Source organism: Lissotriton vulgaris, chromosome 1_2 (assembly GCF_964263255.1).
Source record: "Lissotriton vulgaris chromosome 1_2, aLisVul1.2, whole genome shotgun sequence".
Lineage (NCBI taxonomy): Eukaryota > Metazoa > Chordata > Amphibia > Caudata > Salamandridae > Lissotriton > Lissotriton vulgaris.
Genome location: NC_141686.1, coordinates 122,731,189 through 122,753,943, shown reverse-complemented (window position 1 = coordinate 122,753,943; position 22,755 = coordinate 122,731,189). Strand labels below are relative to the sequence as shown.

Here is a 22,755-nt window from a genome sequence, read left to right as displayed (position 1 = left end):
CATCTGCCAGTGGATTCTTCACCTTGTGAATATCCCCCTGTGTCAGCAAAGTTCGGAAAACTCTTTTGTAGCATGCCGGCATGGACGACGTCACAGGAGCATGGCATCGCGCGCGACTCCGGCTGACGTCACCGACTCCTTATTAGGCCTACGTCGGCGTGATGATATCAGTTCCCTTTTTTCCGCGTCGTCGACGCTAACAGTTTCTTGGGATCTCTTGTGTTGCGGATAGTGACTTTGTTGCTATTTGTGTGTTTCTGTATCTTTTTTGAGCTGTTGTTCTTCACAGAAGATGTCGTAGAAGAAGACAGGGTTTAAGCAGCGGGAATCGTGTGCCAGGATGATGTCTATAACCGATCCTTATAGTGATTGCTTGTGGTGTCTGGGCTCGGACCACGATGTCGGAGGATGTCGATCCTGTTCAGAAATGAACCCGAAGGCTCTACATGAACGAGAGGCTAAACTTCTTCTGGCCAAGTTAAAGGGAAAAGATGCCAAGAGGTCTTCGAGGTCAAGATCCAGACGCTCGAGATCGAAGTCAAAGTCGAGGTCGAGATCGAGGTCGAGGTCCCGATCGGAGTCGGCGTCGAAGTCGGCTTTGGGTCATGCTTCGGGTTCCTCGAAGAAAAATCATAAGAGGAAGAAGCATAGCTCGAGGCATCATTCCGGCAAGGAGTTGGATTCGAAGAAGAGGTCTTCATCTCGTAAGCACCATAAGGACTTTTTGTCTCCCTCACCATCTCGTGAGCCTGAAGGTAAAGCCTCACCCTTTCAGTCCCGAGGGCCATCTCCGGATCTGGAACCAAATCCGTCTCTGGATCCGTGTCAGTCTTCTGAGCATGAGGAAGAAGACGTTGAGAATCCTCAGGCTTCAGCGACTCCGGTGCATCTTCCAGAGGAACAGGAGGGTCGTGAAGATGTGATTCCGGTGCAGCCTCCTCTGGAGCAGCCAGTGGGTTCGTACCCTCCGTTTCCTGGTCCTGGACAGGACCCCTCGCATTTCCTCATTGCTATGTATGGCGTGTATCCGAGAGCAATGTACCCCACTGGTGCACCGGCTGGTCCCATGGGTCCATTGTCGTACAACTTGGGCATCCCTCAAGCGTACGCTCCGGCGCCTTTTCTGCCGTTCATGCCGACGCCATATCCACCTTGGCTTGGTACGGCGCCGCCGAGGTCATCGACTCCGCTCACGGCTTTGCCGGCTCCGGAGCGGCCTTGGGATTGGATTCGAGATTCGACACCGGTTCCAGCTTCCCATCCTCAGGCTGTTCCAGTTCCTCACTCGACGCCGGTCCCGGCTCCATCGGAGTCGTTACCGGATCCGACGACTTCGGTTCGGTTGGAGTGGTCGAGGTGTAGAGCACAGCGTCTCATGGAAGAGAAGGAGTATGAGGATCTGGAAGTAGAGGAAGGAGAACTTCAGGATCAGGAAGTTTATTTTGAGGATCTGCATAGTGCAAGTGGTTTGGAGTTTTCACCAGAATGAAGGGTTACCTGCAGTTTCTGATGCACCCTGTAAGGATGTGGCTCCATGCCATGTTGTAATTAAAAAGGCTGCAGAACTGCTTAACTTGACTTTGCCTTCAGTAGAGTTTAAATCTTAACATCCTTACTGAGGTTCTACATTCACCCTCTTCTGTTGTTGAGCCGACTCTCCCGTTCACCGAGGCTCTTACTGAACCGATAATGGAAGTCTGGAAAAAGCCTTTGACTGCTCCTACGGTGTCTAGAACTGTGGCGAGACGCTATAGGGTACACACCTGGTGACCCTGAGTTCTTAACTTCTCATCCTTCTCCAGAAAGTCTGGTTGTTCAGGCGGCTTGTTCGAAAAAGTCGGCAGGTGTTTTTCCCCAGGTCCCAGGGGATAAGGGCTCGAAAAAATTGGATCAGAATGCCAAGAAAGTATTCTCGTCAAGTAGCATGGCCCTGAAATTGACGAATGCTACTTGTCTGCTGGGCAGATATGTACATGCCTTGATGGACACGGTTAAGCAGTTATCATCAAAGCTACCGGAGGAAGATAGGAAGAACTTCAATGAGGTTGTGTCTGACAAGCAGGCTGCGGCTCGCCAGGTGTTTCAGAGTGGCATGTACACGGCGGACTCTGTGGCTAGAATAAAGGGATCTTCAGTCGCCACTAGAAGGGCCGCTTGGTTATAATCGTCTGAATTTTCATCTGATGTCCAGGCTGCTCTGATGGATTTGCCTTTTGACGGCACTGGCCTTTTTGGGAAGAAGGCTGATGCTGCCCTAGAAAGGTTTAAAGATAGCAGAGCGACTGCAAGTTCTTTGGGCTTACAGGCTAGAGGCTCTTCCACCAGGAAATTCAGGGGTTTTGGAAGGTCTTCTTTTCGTGCCTATAGGCAGAGCCAACAGCAGCAGCAACAGCAGAATCCTTTGTACAAGTCCAATAGAGGTAAACAAAGGGGTCGTGCCCGAGGTTGTCAAGCCTCCTCCTCCTCAACTTCCTCCTCTAATATCCACCCCCACCTTCAACAGCAAAGCAGCCCTAGATCCACCATTCTGGATCATGCGGGTCCTGTAGGGGGTTGGCTTACCTATTTTCTACGAGATTGGGAATCAGTTACATCAGATCTTTGGGTTCTCAATCTCGTCGAGAATGGGTATGCTCTTCCCTTTCGGGAATTTCTCCAATTACCCTCCTTGCCAAGGTTTTTGTTCGGAGGACCACCTGCTTCTCTTGCAGGAAGAATTCCTGGCTCTTTTCAGAAAGGGTGTGATAGAGGTGGTTCCGGAGCAGGAGAGGGGTCAGGGATACTACTCCCGGTATTTCCTGATCCCCAAGAAGGATGGCAGGCTTCGTCCAATCCTGGACCTCAGGGTTTTGAACCTCTATCTCAAACAGGAGAGGTTCAAGATGCTCACTCTTGCGCAGGTTTTTCAAGCGCTGCTGGAAAAAGACTAGATGGTGTCAATCAACTTTCAGGATGCGTATTTTCACATTCCGATCCTGAAGTCGCACATGAAGTATATCCGTTTAACTGTGGGTTTGCAACACTACCAGTTTGCGGTCCTTCCGTTTGGACTTTCTACTGCGCCTCGAGTCTTCACCAAGGTGATGGCTGTGGTGGCAGCACATCTCAGAAGGTCGGAGATTCCAGTGTTCCCCTATCTGGACGACTGGCTGAACAAAGCAGAGTCGCCGGAGAAGGTGCTCCATCATTTGCAAGAGACAACTCAGTTGTTGCACAGGTTGGGTTTTTTGATAAATGTACCCAAATCTCACCTGGTGCCCTCCCAGCGCAACCTTTTCATAGGTGCGGTACTGGACACTACTGTGTGTCGTGCATTCCCTCCTCCACAAAGGATTCGCGACATACAGGAAATGATACCTTTATTTCACAATGAAGTGGTTGTTCCAGTCCTGAAGGTCCTTCGTCTGCTCGGTCTGATGGCTTCTTGCATTCTGTTGGTCAACCATGCACGCTGGCACATGAGGGCACTCCAGTGGTGCCTTCCGCAGGCAGTAATATCAGCACAACAGAGATCTCAGGGAGTCAGTGAGGATCTCCAGAGAAACTGCGGCGGATCTGTCTTGGTGGGGTGTGGAAGGCAATCTGTCTCAAGGAAAGCCTTTTCAGCTACCTCCATTGGTTGCCACAGTGATAACGGATGCATCCACTCTAGGGTGGGGTGCTCATCTGGGGGACCTGGAGGTCAAAGGTCTTTGGTCTCCAGAGGAAAGGTTGCTTCACATCAACCTTCTAGAATTGCGGGCTATACGTTTAGCGCTCAAGGACTTCCTCCCTTCCCTTCGTGGTCGGTCGGTTCAAGTCCTGACGGACAACACCACCGGGATGTGGTATGTCAACAAGCAGGGAGGAGTGGGGTCGCGGTATCTCTGCAGAGAGGCTCTGCGTCTCTGGTCCTGGGTTCAGGACCATCAGATTTGTCTGATGGCAAATCATCTGGCCGGAGTTCTGAACGTACATACAGACAGTCTCAGTCGGCAGTTCTCGGCCGACCATGAGTCGAGGCTTCACCCGGAGGTGGTTCGTCACGTCTTCCGGATGTGGGGAACTCCTCGGGTGGACCTGTTTGCCACTCACGAAAATGCTCACTGCCCGTCGTTCTGCAGTCTCCAGTTTACGATGCAAGGAGCTCTGGGAGATGTGTTTCAGTTGAGTTGGGACTCGCAACACCTTTACACATTTCCTCCCATACCCTTGATTCCTCAGGTTGTGAGGAAGATTCGCCAAAACCGGGCCCAAGTTATATTGATCGCCCCGGATTGGCCAAGAAGGGTGTGGTACACAGATCTTCTCCACCTCTCCTCGTGCTCGCCACTCCGTCTCCCTCACAGGGCAGACCTTCTCTCCCAGATGGAGGGGCAGGTTCTACACCCCCACCTCCAGACCTTACACCTTCATTCCTGGAGATTGAACGGGGCAACCTGAGTTCTTTTTCTCTCCCTCACGATGTAGTGGATGTCATCTTATCAGCCAGGCGTGATTCCACCAAGTCCATCTATTATTATAGGTGGTCTAAATTTGTTGCTTGGTTTGGGGAGAGGTCCATTGACCCTTTAAGGGCTTGTTTGTCCAGTATTCTTCAGTTTGCACTTTCATTGGCTCAGCAGGGTTTTGCAGTGGCAACTATCAAAGGTTATTTGTCGGCCTTATTGGCTTTCTTTTGTTTGCCTGACCAGCCCTCTTTGTTTAAATCTCCGATTGTATTACGTTTCATTAAGGGCCTTACCAATAAATTTCCCCCTACTCCTTTTATTGTACCTCAATGGGACTTGAACCTTTTTCTTACATTTTTGATGGGTTCTCCTTTTGAACCGTTACACTCATGTCCCTTGAGACTTTTGTCTTTCAAAACTGTCTTCCTGATCGCAATTACCTCGGCAAGGAGCGTTAGTGAGCTTCAGGCTCTTAGCTCTAATCCCCCATTCTTGACCATTCATACTGATTGAATGGTTCTCAGGACCAGGCCTTTTCTTCTGTCTAAGGTGATTACTCCATTCCATTTAGGACAGTCCATTACCCTCCCTACCTTCTATCCTCCCCCTCACCCTTCCAAGGAGGAGGAGAGGCTTCATCGCTTGGACCCTAAGAGGGCAGTGAGCTTCTACCTGGACAGGACAAAGGAGTTCAAGTTGGATGACGAGCTGTTCGTTGGATTTGCTGGCTGCAGGAAAGGAAGATCGGTTCACAAGGGCACTCTTTCAAGATGAATAATTTTATGCATCAAGATCTGCTACTCCCTCACGGGTAAGGACCCTCCTGAGGGTATAGGAGCTCACTCTACTAGAGCAAAGTCTGCTTCTTCTGCTCTATCTAAGGGTGTACCTGTTGAGGATATTTGCAGAGCCACGACTTGGGCATCCCTCCACACTTTCGCAAAGCATTACTGCTTGGATACCGAGGTGAGGAGGGACGGCCACTTTGCGCGCTCTGTCCTCCAGGATTTTCTGATATAGGAGAGTGGACACCCTCCTCCGGGAGTGGGGACTGCTGTGGGACTCTATTCACAAGGTGAGGAATCCACTGACAGATGTGTCTATCAGAAGAAAATGTTCCTTACCTTCGGTAACGCTTTTTCTGGTAGATACAGTATCTGCCTGTGGATTCCTCACTGACCCACCTGCCTCCCCGTTGTCCACTCTGCTATACCTGAGTTTATGTATTTTTATGTATATTTATATTTATATTTGTATATATATTGGGTTTTTAATGCCTTTGCTACGCACTATGTGTGCAGTTTTGAATTGTATGTACTATGTACACTGTATACATGTATATCTATTGTCATTGGTCCGTCCGGGTGTCTCGAAGGCACGGAAAAAAGGGCGGAACTGATGTCATCACGCCGAAGTAGGCCTAATAAGGAGTCGGTGATGTCAGCCTGAGTCGCGCGCGATGCCTTGCTCCTGTGATGTCGTCCACGCCGGCGTGCTACAAAAGAGTTTTCCAAATGTTGCTGACGCAGGGGGATATTCACAAGGTGAGGAATCCACAGGCAGATACTGTATCTACCAGAAAAAGCGTTACCGAAGGTAAGTAACTTGTTCGTTTGCATCATAAGTGTAAACTCAGTTTACTCAAGGCTGGTTCACCTGTTCCAAGACCTCTTCCTCTGCTAGATTTCCTCTCTCTGTTTTCCAAGGGGGCAGTTCACAGTATATATGATAAGAACTACTGCATTGGAAAACAGCAGCTGTTCTACCGTGTTGTGTCTAAAACATTAGAAAATGTTGCTGACTGAGCATAAGAAAACAGTATAGCATGTTGTTTGACCTTTCACAAAATGTTCAGACTGAATCCAAAGAAGATGAATGAAATAAATAACATGTCTAGCGTATTTCCCAAATAATATCATGGCACAACATATGTCTGTCTATGCAAAGCAAAGGCTACCTAAAATGTGTAATGCACAAAACCAAAGTGGGTCCAAAAGGGAACTTACTACAATCACTAAAGCACACTTAATAGTCTATGATCAGTCATTCAGGGAAACAATGCACTGATTATCTGACAGTATCTCTTGAAATAAAAACTAAGATTTTAATGAGATCTCGAAGTAAGGTCTTCTACTTTTAAATCAGCTTATTAGTGCTGCACTCAAATCAGTTATTATACCAATTAATGAATATTGAAGTGGTGTGGCACTTTAAAGATTTTCATGGCTTGGGTTTAGCATACCTCAAGGTTGACGACCAAACTGAAGATTATGTGTTATCTAATAGAGACTTCTTAGGAGTCCTAACTTTACTACTCCTAAACTGAGTAACATCCTAACTTTAAGACTTTCGGTATTCACAGAAGGCATTTAGGAGTCCTAAAGTTAGGACTCCTAACTTTTGTGAATATCGAAACGAGTAAGTGCCTTCTGTGAAAACCAAAATGAATAAGTGCCTTCTGTGAATACCGAAATGGTAGTAAGTTTATGATTTTGTCTTAAGTTAGTTCTGTGAATCGGGCCCTGAGTTTCCAGGATACCCAACCTTTGTTTTAAAGTACTGAAGGGACGTAGTTGACCTGAATGTAATATGTCCCCGATTGCTATCAAACCATGACGCTCCCACTGTCTGCCCATTACATCATAAAACTGCAAGGGGAAGACAGAGGAGCACCACATTTTACGTCTGTGAGATCTCAATGAATGCCGTCATCAGAATTGGTAGCCGCTGGGGACAACACTGTGCATGGGCCGTTACTGGGTCCCTCAGACTATCAACATCCGTTGGCATGACTGATGGGAGTGTTAGACCGATATCTAGCACGCATTCTTCTCCGCATAGCAGGCAGCATAGAACAGGTGAAATGCAATTTTGCCAGATTGGTCTGAATGATAGAAACCATGTGGTATTTAATTCTCGGAAGCAAGTTAATCCCAAAATTTGGATGATGCGCTCATGACACTTCATCTCAAATAGAGCTCTCTCTATGGTGCTTGGAGTGGCGCTGGTGATTTGGCTTGTCATATCGTTGCAGGAAGAGCAAAAATAGGATTCCACAAAGAGTCCCAAAAGGAGAGGCAGTCCGCCAAACACAGAGTGCATGAAGTTTGGAAATATTCCGAGGACTGCTTGAAAAGGTGCTTACAGTCGTTCTTAAATAGATGTACAATACCGCTCGTATCAGACATGGTTAAGATACGACTTACAATTTCCAAGAAATGTATAGGGCAGTTTGGAGTTAAAAGGGCATGTATCTCGGAAGAAGTCCTTGCGATTTGCAGATCAAAGGTCTCTTTGACCGAGTTCAGTGGCACTGTTTTTTGCAAAATAATGGCTTTCATCCTGCTTAGAGTATCAATTCCTATCGAAGAGATGTTCAGTGAAGGCCATAACGGCGACTCCCTGGCGGTCTTAGTTTTAGGAAACAATACTTGCATACAGCAAGTGACCCTGGCTGACACAGCCACTAGATATGGTATGCCCAGCAACATGCCACAGCAGCCGTGATCATTCAACATGAGGTAACTCCCATTTGAAAGTTGGCCAAATATTTGATCAATCACTGCAGCTGGTGATCCTTGCAAGTGGCAGGATAAATTGTTAGAGGAACCATCGCAGGCCCCATGTAAGTTTATACCCTGACAAAGAAGAGAACCGCTTAGTGCGTTTTCGCCGTTTTTACCACTAAGAAACACTTCCCTTTCTCCACTACTGAAAATGGAAAATTGTAACAGGCGGAGTGATTGTTCCATATATAATCCATTCAGTGGCTGGCTTTTCAGCGACTGTATATGTCAATCTTTCCAGTTTTTCATTGCTCAGCGCTGTATAGTCTGCTCCCCTCTGTGCCAGTTTGATCTGTTTATCAGTGAGATTGAATTCTGAAAACAGTGATGTTGCATTGATTAAACGCAAAGGCACATAGCCTGAACAAATGTTTTGCAACGCCCAGCCTAATAGCATGATAGAACGTAATTGCGACTGACCATGTTGCAACATGACCAAGTCCTGTTCAATGATCTCTATGGCAGAAGACACTATGCTGTCCAATGAATATATTCTGGACGACAGAGTTTTTAACCCATTGTCAACTACAGAGAGAGTTTTCTCTAAATTAATACAATCAATTTCTCGTATTCGTTCTACAGTCTCTGCTTGCATAATCTTCCAGGCTTCATTATAAGCAGCATATATACCTGCATATATAAAACGTTTATGACACGTTTTTCTTGGTCCTAGCAAGCATACCTTAAGGTATGCGCCATCTTTAAGTAAAGATAAGTGTTGTTTTACATCCTTAAGTGTAGATCTTTGGACCCAATCAAGGCACAGTTTCCCTACACTGTATGTTGTTACTATTCCAGGATGCTGTCTTTGAAAATATCTTTGGTCTAGGCTATTGAATGTGAAACCCTGAGTTTTGTTCAAGAATCTATCTTTACCCTTGTTTGTGTCTGTGGGCCAGATCAATGCCGTGGAAGTAGGCCGCCAGGTGAAATATGGTGTGTGGTTCGTCGGCGGGCTAATGGCAGCTTCACCGAGGAGTGATCCGAATATGTGCGTCCTAGATGTTTGACCTGTTTAAACCAGAGCCCAACTCTCTAGAGATAATCCAGTGATCGAGTATAGACCACATGGAAATGCACAATTGATTAATGGGTACCCTCCTTTAACGTCGGATGGAGGAGTCTCAATGCATCTAGGAGGGAATGTTTGGCGATAATGCTTCACATCTGACACTGAGTGGTGGTGTAGTGATGGATTTGGGGATGTGACCTATCACGTTGTAGCTCTAACGCCATGTTATAGTCCCTGCCCATATCACACCTGTGGATCCTATGTCCATCACTTTCTCACATAGGGGTTTGAAGAAAGCGGGATCATAGGTTTAGGGACCATAGCAACACACCAGTGTTATATAGTATGTCACTGATCTGCCCCACACAAGGCTAAAGTGGCCCTGCGTATCCTGAAAGAACCACGGACATGAAGATCTACATTAAGATACTGGCAACCTGCCTTAAACCCTACCCCCTGGAATGATAGACCCAGATCAAGTCGGAGTCATTCGACATCGCCAGGGGGCAGATACCATACGTCGTATTGTCAATCTAATTGTGAAGGTCCAACCCATAAATATCCCGGCTTGCCTGATGTCCCTGGATGCAGAGAAATCATTTGATGGGGTGGATTGGCGCTTTTCATGTGCAGTACTACATAATATAGGCCTAGGTCCGGTTATTATCTCTAAATTAATGTCACCCTATGTCCCCTTGACAACCCGGATTCGTATCAACGGCAAGCTCACCCCCCCCCCATCTCTGTGCACAAGGGCACCAGGATGGGATCTCCGCTCTCCCCCCTTTCTGCCTTGGTGGTAGAGCCCCTAGCTATTGCAAAACACCAATCAACAGTCATATCCGGTATTGTTTTGGGAGGCCATGAACACAAAGTGTCCTTTTTCGCGGATTACCTTTTACTCTCATTAACTGCCCCTGGCTCCTCTTTACTGGCACTTGCTTCTCTCCTCCTCTCTTTTGAAAAAGCCTTGGATTTAAAATTAACATGGCCAAATCCCACGGCCTTCATCTAACCTTCCCAAGCTCAGAGGTACATCAAATACAATCCCTGGTTCCTTTACACTGGGCCGAACACTCAATACAAAACTTGGGCCTCAATCTGACCCCTTCATTGTCCTCCTGGACTCTGGCCAACTGGCCGACCTTTAGACGCGACATCCCGGAAGACATATGCTGGTGGAAGAAACTTCCAATGTAGTGGTTGGGTTGCCTTAATGCAATCAAAATGCCTCTTCTTCAAAAAGTACTCTACCGATTAAAACCCTTCTCACGCCGATCCTCCAGGTAGACATTCAGAGCCTCAACAAGACCTTGTTGCGTGTTTATCTAGGTTCCTGATCGATACTGTGACCTTATGCCCCTATTCGGCTATAAATCCATTTATTCCCTATATTGGCATAACCGTTCAAGTGCGATATTCAGAAAGTCATCTCTGGCCTCACACGAACAGAGCCACATTCCAGAATAGTTCTCTGCCACTTCCTTTGCAACCAATTAGTGCAATGACAGAGCAGAAGTCACTATCTGATATTCCTAGATTAACACTCCGAGTTCTTCAACAAGATAAAAACTCAGCAAACCTGGAAATCCCCGCTTGCTGTGTTTTGATTAGTAATGGAACTCTAATGAGCAACTGATAGCTATCACTTCCTAGTGACATCTTTAATTGACGTCTTATGTCCAGCAAACTTGCGTCAAACCAGGCACCTGTCAGGTATAAATACTACCAACGTTGCCTTAAGCAATTGCTGGTGTCCCATTGCTGTTGTATGCTGTATGCAGTACGCTGATGCTGCTGCTGTCCCTTGGTGGTGAAGCTACTGATACCATTATCGCTGCTAAAGTGCGAACGATGGTGTGGTGAGCTTAGGAGCTGAACAGCCGTCCCTCTGCGAAGAGCCCAGCAGATTCCAGCTGCCGCGGACGCTGTCCCCCCGCCTCCTCTTCGACGCGCTGAGAAGAGACGCTGCCTTCCTCGTGCAGAGAAATCCAGCACCAGCGTTTCCGGTGTACCCTCGCGGGTGACTGGGATATTGAGTGCCCCCTGAAGGAGATACCAGACCTCCATCATTCTATTCAGAGGTATGGTGTTGACTAAACCCTTAGATGAGAATTCTTGAAGCAAACCTTGGCAAAACCAACTTAACTTAAAGCTACTTACTTACTCCCCTTCCACGTGTTAGGCTTAGGTCAGGCACACTGGGGTAGGCTTAGTTAGAAGCACCAGTTGAGTATGTTAGCCTAATGTATATATGAATGTATATATGTTTTATTACTTTTAAACCATTGTATGGGTAAGAAACCATATCAATGCTTTTACAGTATTATTTCGCAATTCTTATCTTACTGTACGTACTTTTTATAATAACAAGTCTTGCAATTGTGGCAATACATTTCTCTTGTACGAGAAGAAAGACTGTTCAATAAATGTTAACCCTTTATTGACAAACGCCCGTCTCTCTATTCTCTACATATCGTGAAAGTAAACTGCACTAACCTGACTGAGTGAAATACATGTCTATTGTTTCACACGACCCTAGAGATTGACTCTTGATCTGAGGAGCAAAGTTGTCATGTTGCACGGTTGTTGGAAAGCTGAATCCCTTCTTGTCTGTGCCAGGGAAGCTGATCACTTCCCATGAAGAGAAGGAAGTTTCCAGTGACCTCTGAGCTAGTTGGTAACACACCCAATTAAGTTTAGCATAGTCAGTGGAGGCCTGGAATATCCACAGTTCCACGTCGATACTACTGTTTATGTTATTCCAATGCGCAGGGCCTAGTGGGAAACTAGGAACTACACTACAACCTAAATGCCTTTATATGGGGCAAAGTCTGTCCATGCTTCTCAAATAAATTACTCATGCTCCCCTGAGATCGTGGGGGTCTGGCCTGCCCCAACCCTCAAATTACTGTAGGGCATGCCACATCCGCAACGTATCGGAATGGGTTGTTTGCAAAAGCAAATAACACTGGTTCCATATGGACCTCGCCGTCACCTGAATGCCCCTGCGGGACCTGGCCTGGCTTTCCAGATTGGCGCTCCCCTGTAGTGCATATACAGCCACCCTTAAGAAAACAGTACTCAACATCTGGTACAAAATCACAGTCCCCAGAGACCTCACATCATTCCCGTCTCCCAACACCCCTAGTGCACGCATTTCCACCAGCCTTACAACCAAACTGATCCGTTCCCTGGACAGAGGGCAAATGCCGTCTAATCCGAGACCTCTTTAAGGGAAACACTTTCATAACTTTTGAGCAATACAAGAACCTTTCATATTGTAGAATCCTCTAGGCTTCAGTGCTATTAGCTCTGTCACTGGTTGCTCACCCCCAACTACACGCAGGTAGCAACTAGATCGCTCACCCTCTTTGAAGCCCTGGTCCGAGCCTTTGAGGGCACCTGTGGGTTAATCTCTCGCACATATAAAGTACTACAACACTCACATCCTATCCCGCCTTATATATCAGAAACAGTGGGGGACGGACTCTGGGGAGGAGGTGAGACCAGGTGGGAAGAGCTATGGTGCGAAATTCCTAAAATCTACAAGAGCATTCCCCAACGCAAATCAGCCTATAAATTAATAACACAGAGGTACTGTACTCTGCACACATTCAGAAAATGTGCCGAACCCTTTCCCTGCTCTGTTGGAGATGCCAGGCAGGGGTATGTGACTTTATCCATATATGGTGGACCTGTCACCACCTGTTAATTTTCTGGAAAGACGTCCTCAGCCATATTAAAGATACAGTGGGCTTCCTCATACCAGGCTCTCCCTTGGTCACCTTACAGGGCATCAGACTTTCTCAGCTCCCCGCGATGACCCACTCTGACTGGCGCCTCATCGTACAGATGCTGGGGGCAGCAAGACAAACTATTTCTCTTTACGGGAAAAAACCCTTCCCCCAACCCATCTCAACATGGTACCTGCGCTTTTGCCATGTTATAACATTGGAACTTCTGACTGCCCGCCTTAACCTCACAGATACCACATTCACTCACACCTCGGACTCAAGCAACTGGTGAACAACCCCACCCACTACGCCGGCCACACGCTTGACTCCATCTTCTCCTCCAGCAAGCACATCTCCTTCAGCCACTCCACCGGACTACACTGGACAGACCACAGCTGCATCCATTTCACCTTCAAGAAGACTACCTCCCACCACTGCCCGCAAAAGACTTACCGCCGACCAGCTCACCACCTCCCTCAGCCAGAACCCTCCCACCATCACGACGGACCCCAACGAAGCAGCCCGCAACCTCGCACAATGGATCACCAACTGCGCAGACAAACTCGCACCACTGAAGAAACCACCCAGCAGACCCCACAGCAAGAAAGCTTCGTGGTTCACGGACGACCTCATAAACTCAAAGAAAACCTGCCGCACCCTGGAGAAAACCTGGCGCCAGAACCAGACAACAGAGAACATGACAGCCCTCAAAAACGCCACCCGGAAGCACCACCAACTGATCCGTACCACCAAGAGAACCACTTACAAACAACGACTGGACAACAACACCCACAACAGCAAGGAACTCTTCAGCATCGTGAAAGAGATCTCCAACCCCAGCGCCTGCAACAACAACATCACACCCTCGCAAGACCTCTGCGACTCCCTCGCCTCGTTCTTTCACCACAAGATCGCCGACATACACGACAGCTTCGACACTCAGACCACCCACCCAACCACCGAAACAGCGCACCCAACCGCCACACTCTGCACCTGGAACCAGGTCAGCACCGAAGACACCGCTCGCACCATGAGCACCATCCACTCCGGCTCCCCCACCGACCCATGCCCACACCACATCGTTAACAAAGCCGACTCCATCATCGCACCCTAACTCCGTGACGTCATCAACAGCTCCTTTGCATCAGCCACCTTCCCAGAGAGCTGGAAGCATGCCGAACTCAGCGCCCTCCTGAAAAAACCCGCCGCGGACCCCACGGACCTCAAGAACTTTAGACCCATCTCGCTCCTCCCATTTCCTGCCAATGTCATCGAGTAGACGGTCAACAAGAAACTCTCCGCCTTCCTTGAGACAAACGGATCCCTCGACCCGTTGCAGTCTGGCTTCCGATAACCACAGCACCAAGACCGCCCTCATCGAAGCTACTCACGACATCAGGTCCATGTTCGACAACTGGGAACCACCGCACTCATCCTCCTGGATCTCTCAGCAGCCTTCGACACGGTATGTCACTGCACCCTGATACAACACCTTAGCAACACCGGTATCCAAGGAGCGGCGCTAGAATGGATCATCTCGTTCCTCGCCGGCAGAACCCAAAGATTCCACCTCCCCCCGTTCCGGTCCGCGGCCACTAAAGTCATCTGCGGCATTACACTGCGGCATCACACAAGGATCCTCGCTCCTCGCTCAGCCCCACCCTCTTCAACGTCTACATGAGCCCCCTCGCGGCCATCGCACGCAAACACAACTTCAACATCATCTCCTACGCCGACAACACACAGCTGATCCTCTCCCTCACCAATGACCTGGACACCGCCAGAGCCAGCCTCCAGGAAGGAATGAAGGACGTCGCGGAATGGATGAAGCTCAGCCGGCTGAAGCTGAACTCAGACAAGACAGAAGTCCTCATCCTGGGACCCTCCCCCTCGGCCTGGAACGACTCCTGGTGGCCACCTGCCCTGGGCACCGACCCCAAACCCACAGACCACGCACGCAACCTGGGCTTCATCCTGGACTCCTCCCTCACGATGAACAAGCAAGTCAACGCCGTCTCATCGTCCTGTTTCAACACCCTACGCATGCTCCGAAAAATCTTCCGATGGATCCCCACCGCAACCAGGAAAACAGTCACCCAGGCCCTCGTCACCAGCCGCCTAGACTACGGAAACACCCTCTACGCCGGAACCACAGCCAACCTCCAGAAAAGACGACGGCGCATTCAGAACGCCTCGGCCAGACTCATCCTGGACATCCCCGCCACAGCCACATCTCCGCCCATCTGAAGAATCTGCACTGTCTCCCCATCAGCAAGAGAATCACATTCCGACTCCTCACCCACGCACACAAGGCTCTCCACGACAAGGGCCCCATGTACCGCAACAACGGCCTCGCATTCTACACGCCAACCCGCCAGCTCTGCTCCGCCAGCCTCGCCCTTGCCACGCATTCACAAAGCCACCACCTGGCAGCAAAGACATGGAACTCCCTCCCCACCCACCTCTGGCGGACACAGGACCATCTCGCCTTCAGGAAGCAACTCAAGACCTGGCTGTTCGAGCAGTAGCGACCCTCCCCCCCCCCCCCAGCGCCTTGAGACCCTAACGGGTGAGTAGCGTGCTCTACAAATTCTTTGATTGATTGATTGACATCTTGCAGATGATCATTCACCATTCCTCCCGACTAGAAAACTCTTGCTATGCTCCCCCCTTGGCTGTGGGCCCTCCAGCTCTTCTAGGACTCTGTCTTGCCATGCACCAGAGGGGCCCCTAAATTAGACTCTTCGACGAAGAGTCTGATAGGAGGCCCCTTCTTTCCTAAATATCTGCACAACATCGCCACCAGGAAAGGCACACCAGTGGATGTCGGTGAATCGGATTCCTCAGACGTGGAGTGGCCTGGCCCAGGAGGTACGCCATACAGTGTAGCTGGTGCAGCTGCTGGGCGCCAGAGGCGAGATGAGATTACACGCAACTATTTCTAGGTAAGAAAATATGACACAATGCCAGATCTCATGTGTGCGACTGTGTTTAATTCCTTAACTGCAGGATCAATTATGTCACACAGCCTGAATGCCACCCAATCACACTCCATATTTCCTGCACATGTTATTGTCACAGTGCAAGTCTGTAAACAGGAGGTAGTGTACAAGTCAAGTGGGTAGCTGCCCCCTTCCAGTGGTCACAAACTTTGCACCTCACATGTGGCGCTGGCGAGAAGAAGCCCCTGTTGGTGGTTGCACAGTGTCCTCCTCATTAGGCATGGTAGGCCGACTGTTTCGGCCACTACGGCGCCTCTCCATGGTGGGTGGGGGGTGGTGCTGCTCCACCCTGACAGTGCGTCCTCTTCAGTGGGAGTTAGGACTCCTGACCCAGTAGTGCGAACTGCCCGCAGCTAGTCTACTTCTGCAGTAACCTGTACCAGTGCCCTAGCTACGTCCTGGCTACCGTGTGCCACGTCGCACTGCATGTATATGCTGCGCCTGGAGAGGACATTGCTGGCAGAGGCCAGGCGGTTCACCACCCGTGTGTAGAGGTCCAGGCGCTGCATCTCTCTGCACCTAGCAGCACGGTCTGCTCTTAGTTCTTCACAGAGGGCCTGCAGGGCACCCGTCAGTTCACCCATCATGCCCCTGAAGCCTTCGCTCACTTCTCTCTGTAAAGATTTTATGTTTTTTGCTTGCAGGCGCTGCACTTGAAAGATATGCATCTCCAGGCCATGAAAGACTATTTCCTCCAACGGATCTGCAGCACTGCTGGGTGTGCGAGACCTGCGCCTGGTTGTGCCATGTGGGAGTTGGTCAGCACGTGCACGGACTTGTCGCTGTGGCTGTGTTGGCTCAGGGTGCACATTGACATCGCTGTCCTGGGCCTCGCCCTCCAATGTGGGTAGTGGTCTGACTACATGTCTCCTGCGTTGCTTCGGAGGGATGGCGGGGATTGTCCTCCTCATCTGTGTCCTCCTCATGCCCTGCGTCTTCTAAGTTTGGACTTTTGGCCAGTGTCCCACTGCCTGTAGGCTGTGTTGCAAATGGTGCTGTGGACGTAAATGCACACATTTATTAACTGTTCTCACTTGCACTTAGCAATTAATATATTTCACTGTTTGGGGTTACATGTGTCATGTACTTTCTTTTCCTGACGTGCACATGCTATTGGGGACTGGCTGGGTGAAAATCCACCGCTTCACTGTTCATGTGACTAAAACTCCCATAATGCATTGCTGTGTGTGCATGTGTACCTGCTCTGGACTACTAATTTTCTCCTGCCCCAAGGTCGCTGCTGGTGGGGGTTTGGGGGGTGTCAGGGGTGTGATGGCATGCTTCTTACCTTGTCCTGGTACTGGTTGCTCAGAGCTGTCGAGATCAGCCACGCCCATGACACTTTCAGGTAGCAGGGTCCCTCCACCAGTTCCTCTAGAGGTGTGGAGTCAGAGACTGTTGAGGTCTTTCCACCGGTCGTCCTGGACTGCTCCAGCCTGGCAGCCAATTTCTCCTTCGAGCGCTGGCGCAGATCATACCATAGCTTTCTTAGTTCATCGACACTCCTGTGTGTCACCCCCACTGGATTAACTTTCTGCTGAATTTCAGCCCAAATGCACCTCTTGCGAGTCTCCTGCACCCTCAATTATTTTTTTCCAAATAGTAGCTCATGGCTGATCACCATTTCTTGGATTAATACCTCCAACTCTGCTTCTGAGAATGTCTGCTTTCTCTTCCTCTGCCGTTCACCCTGCTGCTGCTGCTGTGTTTCCTGGCTTGCCATGTCTCCAGTGTCTGCCATTCTGTTGAAAACTGCAGAGTTCCCTCTCCACCACTCCTTCTCTCTGACTGTGAATCAGCAACTCCGTTGCAGCATGGGTAGTCACACTTCCTGGATGTGATGTCATCAAGCTGCACCTAAGTTTCCGATTGGCAGATTTGCGAAATTCGCAAAATTGCGACTTTTTCCGTTAGGAAATCGCAAAATTGCGATTTCTTATAGTTAAGGAATCGCTATTGGGAATCTCACAATTAAATAGCGATTTTTACCGAATCGCTATTTAATTGCGAATTATTACATACATACCAATTTGCAATTCTGATTTTGCGATTCGCAAATAAATAGCAAATTCAGAATCGCAAATGGGTACCTTGATACATATGGCCCCAACAGACTTCTTGTGAGATAGGGCCATATGTATCAAGCACTAATGCATTCGCAAATGCCGAAATTCGCCGAATTTCAGCTCTTGCGAACGCTTTAGTGCTAAATGGTATGTATCAAAGAAATCTGCGTGCAAAATAAGGAATCGCAAAATTTGCGATTCCTTATATTGCGATTGCTTTTAAGGAATCGCAAATTTTGCTATTCCTTACATGCAATGTAAGAAGCATAAAAAAATGCAAATTGGCCCTAAGAAATCGCATATTACCACCAACTTCAAGTTGGTGATAATTTGCGAATTCCTTGAAAAAAGCACTTTTTCACATTTTTCAAGGTGCATTGTGAAGCACGTACATGCCCATAGAGCATGTATGTGCGCCACATGTGTACCCATGCTTATTTCAGGGGTGCAACAGGGTGTCCTTTGGACACCTCTGCACTCTTGAAATTATTCTCAATTTGCGATTCTCAAATTGCGAATCGCAAATTGAGAATAACTTTCCATTCATTCCTATGGGCCTCCTGGCCCATAGAAATTAATGGGAAAGTATTCCTTGATTGCGATTCGCAATTTACTAATCGCAATCAAGGAATACTAAGAAATCGCTAAAAAATTGCGATTTTGTACATACATCCCTATTTGCGATTCTCAAAATCGCTATTTGAGAATCGCAAATCAGGTTGTTAATACATATGGCCCTTAATGCTATAATTGTCTTCCCTAATAAAAATAAGAGTGAAATGGCCCCTAGTGCTAGGAGAGCTGCTTTTGGCCAGCCCGTGCTCTTCAGCCAGCGGCAGTAACCATGCTAGGCCTGGAGTTAAACGGGCCAGCTGAAGCTTACACCGGATACCTTCGACAGATGCCACACGGACACAGTTATCTTGCGCACATATGGGGCAACTGGAGAAATATATGTTAGTGCTGAGATGTTGCTGGACACATTAGGTTTATCTTAACTTTGTGAATCCCAAACATAATGGGAAAGAGTAAATTTTAATTTTCCTTTGACATTAACATATGAGGCTGTAAATGCAGACGCTGGGAGGCCATTTAGCATTCGGCTAACAAGGCCATATATGCTTACAATTACAACCAAGAAACTTTTAAGAATGAAACACAACAATACATATAAGCCTTAGTGTGGTGTAGAATAAACAGTCAAAATAAACAACAGATGAGGAAATAAAAACAATAGGCCCCTTGATACAGAAGCTAAAAAAATGGAATAGTCACCACTGCTTAATTTCTAGGAGCAGCTCATGAAAACGCGCCTTTTTAAAGTTTACATAGCTACACACACACACATTTCACATGCCGATGTGCATAGGCCACACTAAGGATAGGAAAAGCAAAACTGTGTGTACCGGAAGTCACAGACACCTGGGCAGGCCAACGTGGGTAAGGCAGTATTGCCTTGGGCCATGTAATATTGTGTATTTTGTGTTTAGCGCAGCTTTCCCATGTGCAGGGCCTCGTTGCGCTAATGGGTGTCTCACTATGATTGGTCATGCGAAAATCCGCTTTCATCAAGGAATCAGAGACAAGAGCAGCGAGTGGATCAGAACACAAAGATAATAATGAGTCCGGAGAGTAAGGAAGTAGATAAATTACCAAGTAACAGGCAAGAGACGGGAATGTAAGCACTAGAATATGTAAACTCGAAGAATGACTGAAAGGCACCCAAGAGCTCTAGAACAGTGGAAGGAACAGAGCCAAACAAGCTAGTAGCGCGAACAGGAGTTGTGTGCGTGAGAATAAGCACAGCACAAGCACTGTGCAAAGTAAACATTAAAATAATCACAGTGCAAGTGCTGTGCAGAGTTAATGTTAAAATAAGCATGGCGCAAGTGCTGTGCAGGCAAGATAAGCACAGCCCAATCACTGTATGGTTTAAACATAAAAAGAATTCCCGCAGAAGTGGCCGGCGGAGCGAACTTTAATGGCGGGTGTGTTGCAATGTCCAGTCAAAGCGTCTTTAAGGCAGTGTGCCGGCGCTGCGGTAGCACCTCAGCTGGAGAGCAAAACATTAAAAAAATGCAGATTTTGTTGGCAACTCGTGCAGGACATTGTATTGACAAAATAATTACGTTTGAGCATTGCTTACGTTGGTCTGCCATCTAGTGGACAAATAAATTAGTATTCATACCTCTGAAATCTGAGTTATACAAGCATTTGCTGTGGGAGCGGGAAGCTGGTAATAAGAGAAGCTGATGAGGAGCGAGTGGGAGAAGGGAGGGGGTAGGGGAGGGGATTCATGCGTTGTAAGGCTTAATGAGCCATTACAGAAAGCCAGATGGCCTGTTTATGCTCATGTGTGTGTAACCGTCCGCTCTCTGGCTGCCGGAAAAAGCCTTTGGTAGCACTTCAAAAAGCCAGCTACTAAATGTCTTGCCAGTCCAGACATGCGCTGGCTCCAGCGAGACCTAAACAGTACTTACTTTTGAACGAAGATCTTGGTTTTGTTACGTATATAAAAATATGTAATATTTTTCTCATTTGGTCTTGGATTTATTTTTAGAGTGTGTCTCATTAATTGCCTCCGTGAGTACAACAAATTCTTAGCACTACCCTTTGATAAGCCTGACTGCTCGCCCAAACTACCATAAAAGAGAGCGTTAGTATTTTCTGCTGTAGCTCAGTAAGCCAAATAGGGACCTACTGGACTCTCTACACAGTTTACTTCTTTTTAGTGCACTATATAGAGAGCTAGCTTCCTACAAGACCGTTAACTGATCAATATAACCATGCAATGATAATGCCAAATGGTAAAGCATCTCATAATGTGTCCATTGAAATAATAGGATCTTTATCTTCATTAGTACTAGTGATAGTACTGCAATTTCTCTATTCTTTATTTTTATTTTAAGGGAGAAGATGTTGTAGAGTATTTACTTTAGTTCCTTTATTTTGGTCATGCTTAGGTTATTCATATTTACCTTACCCTGGAATTATTTGTGCTTGATTGCATGATATATGTTCTGGCACCTCACTCTGGTAGTTCCTATGCTGACTGCTAGGCAGTTGCAGTTGGAGGTATTTGCCCAAAAAGTGCATCCTTAAGTATCGAGAGTCTCCTGATTTATCCATCTTGACAGGCGGGAAGATGAACAAGGAGGTAATGTATTGCTCCCCAGCCTTATTACGGCACATCTAACACTTATTCTTGCAGCTTTTGTGCCTGAGCTTGTTTGGGCACAAGTGTTCAACTCCACTTGCTCAATATTCTTGCAGCTGCTGCACACTGTGGCACAATAGCACACCGATGATCTCACTACCACCCAATAGACAGGACTAGCAACATGAGAGTCGTACTGGACATCCGTGGAATACCAGTAGGCAAGTGCGCACATCCTGACAGAGCAAGACATTGCAGAACACTGAACCGAACAATTGGACTTACTTGTTCAGAGTAGACACAGCACGATGCTAGTGAGAATGACAAGATGTGAGAGGTCATAGCTGGAGGATGATATCAATAATATCAGTTAAAGAAGTTGTTAGAGCGAATTCTCTTGGAATGCGATGACAGGCACAGAAGATGAAATGACCCTACTTCGCAGAGCGGTTGATAGTCATGTATAATTATTGAAGTTCGTATCTTTTGAAAGTATATTATTGATTAACACTTTTAACATTTTCAGTGTCCATTTACTACCCTAAAATTGAATAATTGCTGCTTTCAGGTTTTGGCCCAGACGGAAACAGCTTTTAACCTTGTTCTGAGCCAAGCAGCTGAAAACCTTCGCACCTGGTGTATTAAGGTGAAGAAGATGAAAGCTGTTTACCATATTCTGAACGGCTGTAACCGTGACGTTGCCCAGGGCTTTTCTTTTGCTGAGTTCTGGACCCCTGAGGCTGACCTCTCTTCTGTGAAGTTTACTCTACATGATACCAAGGTACGCATGCTATAGACATATAAGTATTGGACAACAGTGATTCCTGCATATAGGCAAAATGAATGCTGTCTAGGGGCAGGCATCAGGCATAATGTCTTTGCCCCAGTGGCATTAAAAGGGAAAATGTCAGTCAAGTCTAGAGTACTAGGTCAAGTTTATTTAATCCAGCATAGTCTCCCGGGTAATATCAGGTGATGGATTACACACTATTCTCAGATCTCAATGACAATAGGATTAAATCCTTGGGTACAATGTAGACAAAATGTTATGTGTCAAGGTCCTGACAATCATCCAGGTTGTCGTTTCTTTGTTACAGCTTCATGATCACATTCCCCTCCATTGTAGAGCTGCCAATAAGGGTCTGCTAAAGAAATGATGAAGGTTTATTTTTTCTGATTCAGAGGATTTTAATTGATAGTCTTAGGTGTTAGAATACTTCTCTGCTGAATGCAAGGACCCCAGGACAATTCTCATCAATACATCTATGTAAATATCTAACAGTAAAAAGAGTGAAGAATATCGTCTGTCCATATGTTCCATGAAATCCCACCACAGGCAAGATTTTGTGGATTTAAGGTTGTTTGTAATTCCAAAAACCCCTTGTCATTTCTACTTTATAGCACCTATGACACAACCTACCTGTGTAACTAATAAGGAAAACTGAAGCCCATTTTAGGCTGTCGAAGCCTCCGCTACCCATATGTATATGTGAGTTGCTTCACAGTTTTTTTCACAAACTGTTTTCCAGAAAAAAGTTTGTCAGAAATTATTTTTCTGCTATCATGTAACATCATTTACATGTGGCTAGAAGTGTTTTAGATCTTTTTTTACAGGTGCTGGGCTCCAAGAATGTCTCCTTTTTAGGTCGTGCCTAGCGGCAGTGCGCATGCGCTGCTCGCTCTGCGAGAATGCTGTAGTAGAGTATGGGAGAGAAGCCGCGCCCACTCTCCTCCCATATTTTTCATTGGCGTGTGTCATTGTCCTTCATAAATGCTGCCTTCGGA

General features: G+C 47.3%; 1 protein-coding gene across 1 annotated transcript in view; it reads left to right on the top strand.

Annotated features, from left to right (window-relative positions):
* Positions 1–22,755, top strand: part of LOC147734664 (uncharacterized) — a 5,992,067-nt gene that overhangs the window by 1,727,739 nt on the left and 4,241,573 nt on the right. The window contains exon 10 of the mRNA XM_086952471.1: positions 21,497–21,751. Within this exon, the coding sequence (XP_086808597.1) occupies positions 21,497–21,751 (255 nt within the window). The remainder of the gene's footprint in view (positions 1–21,496; positions 21,752–22,755) is intronic.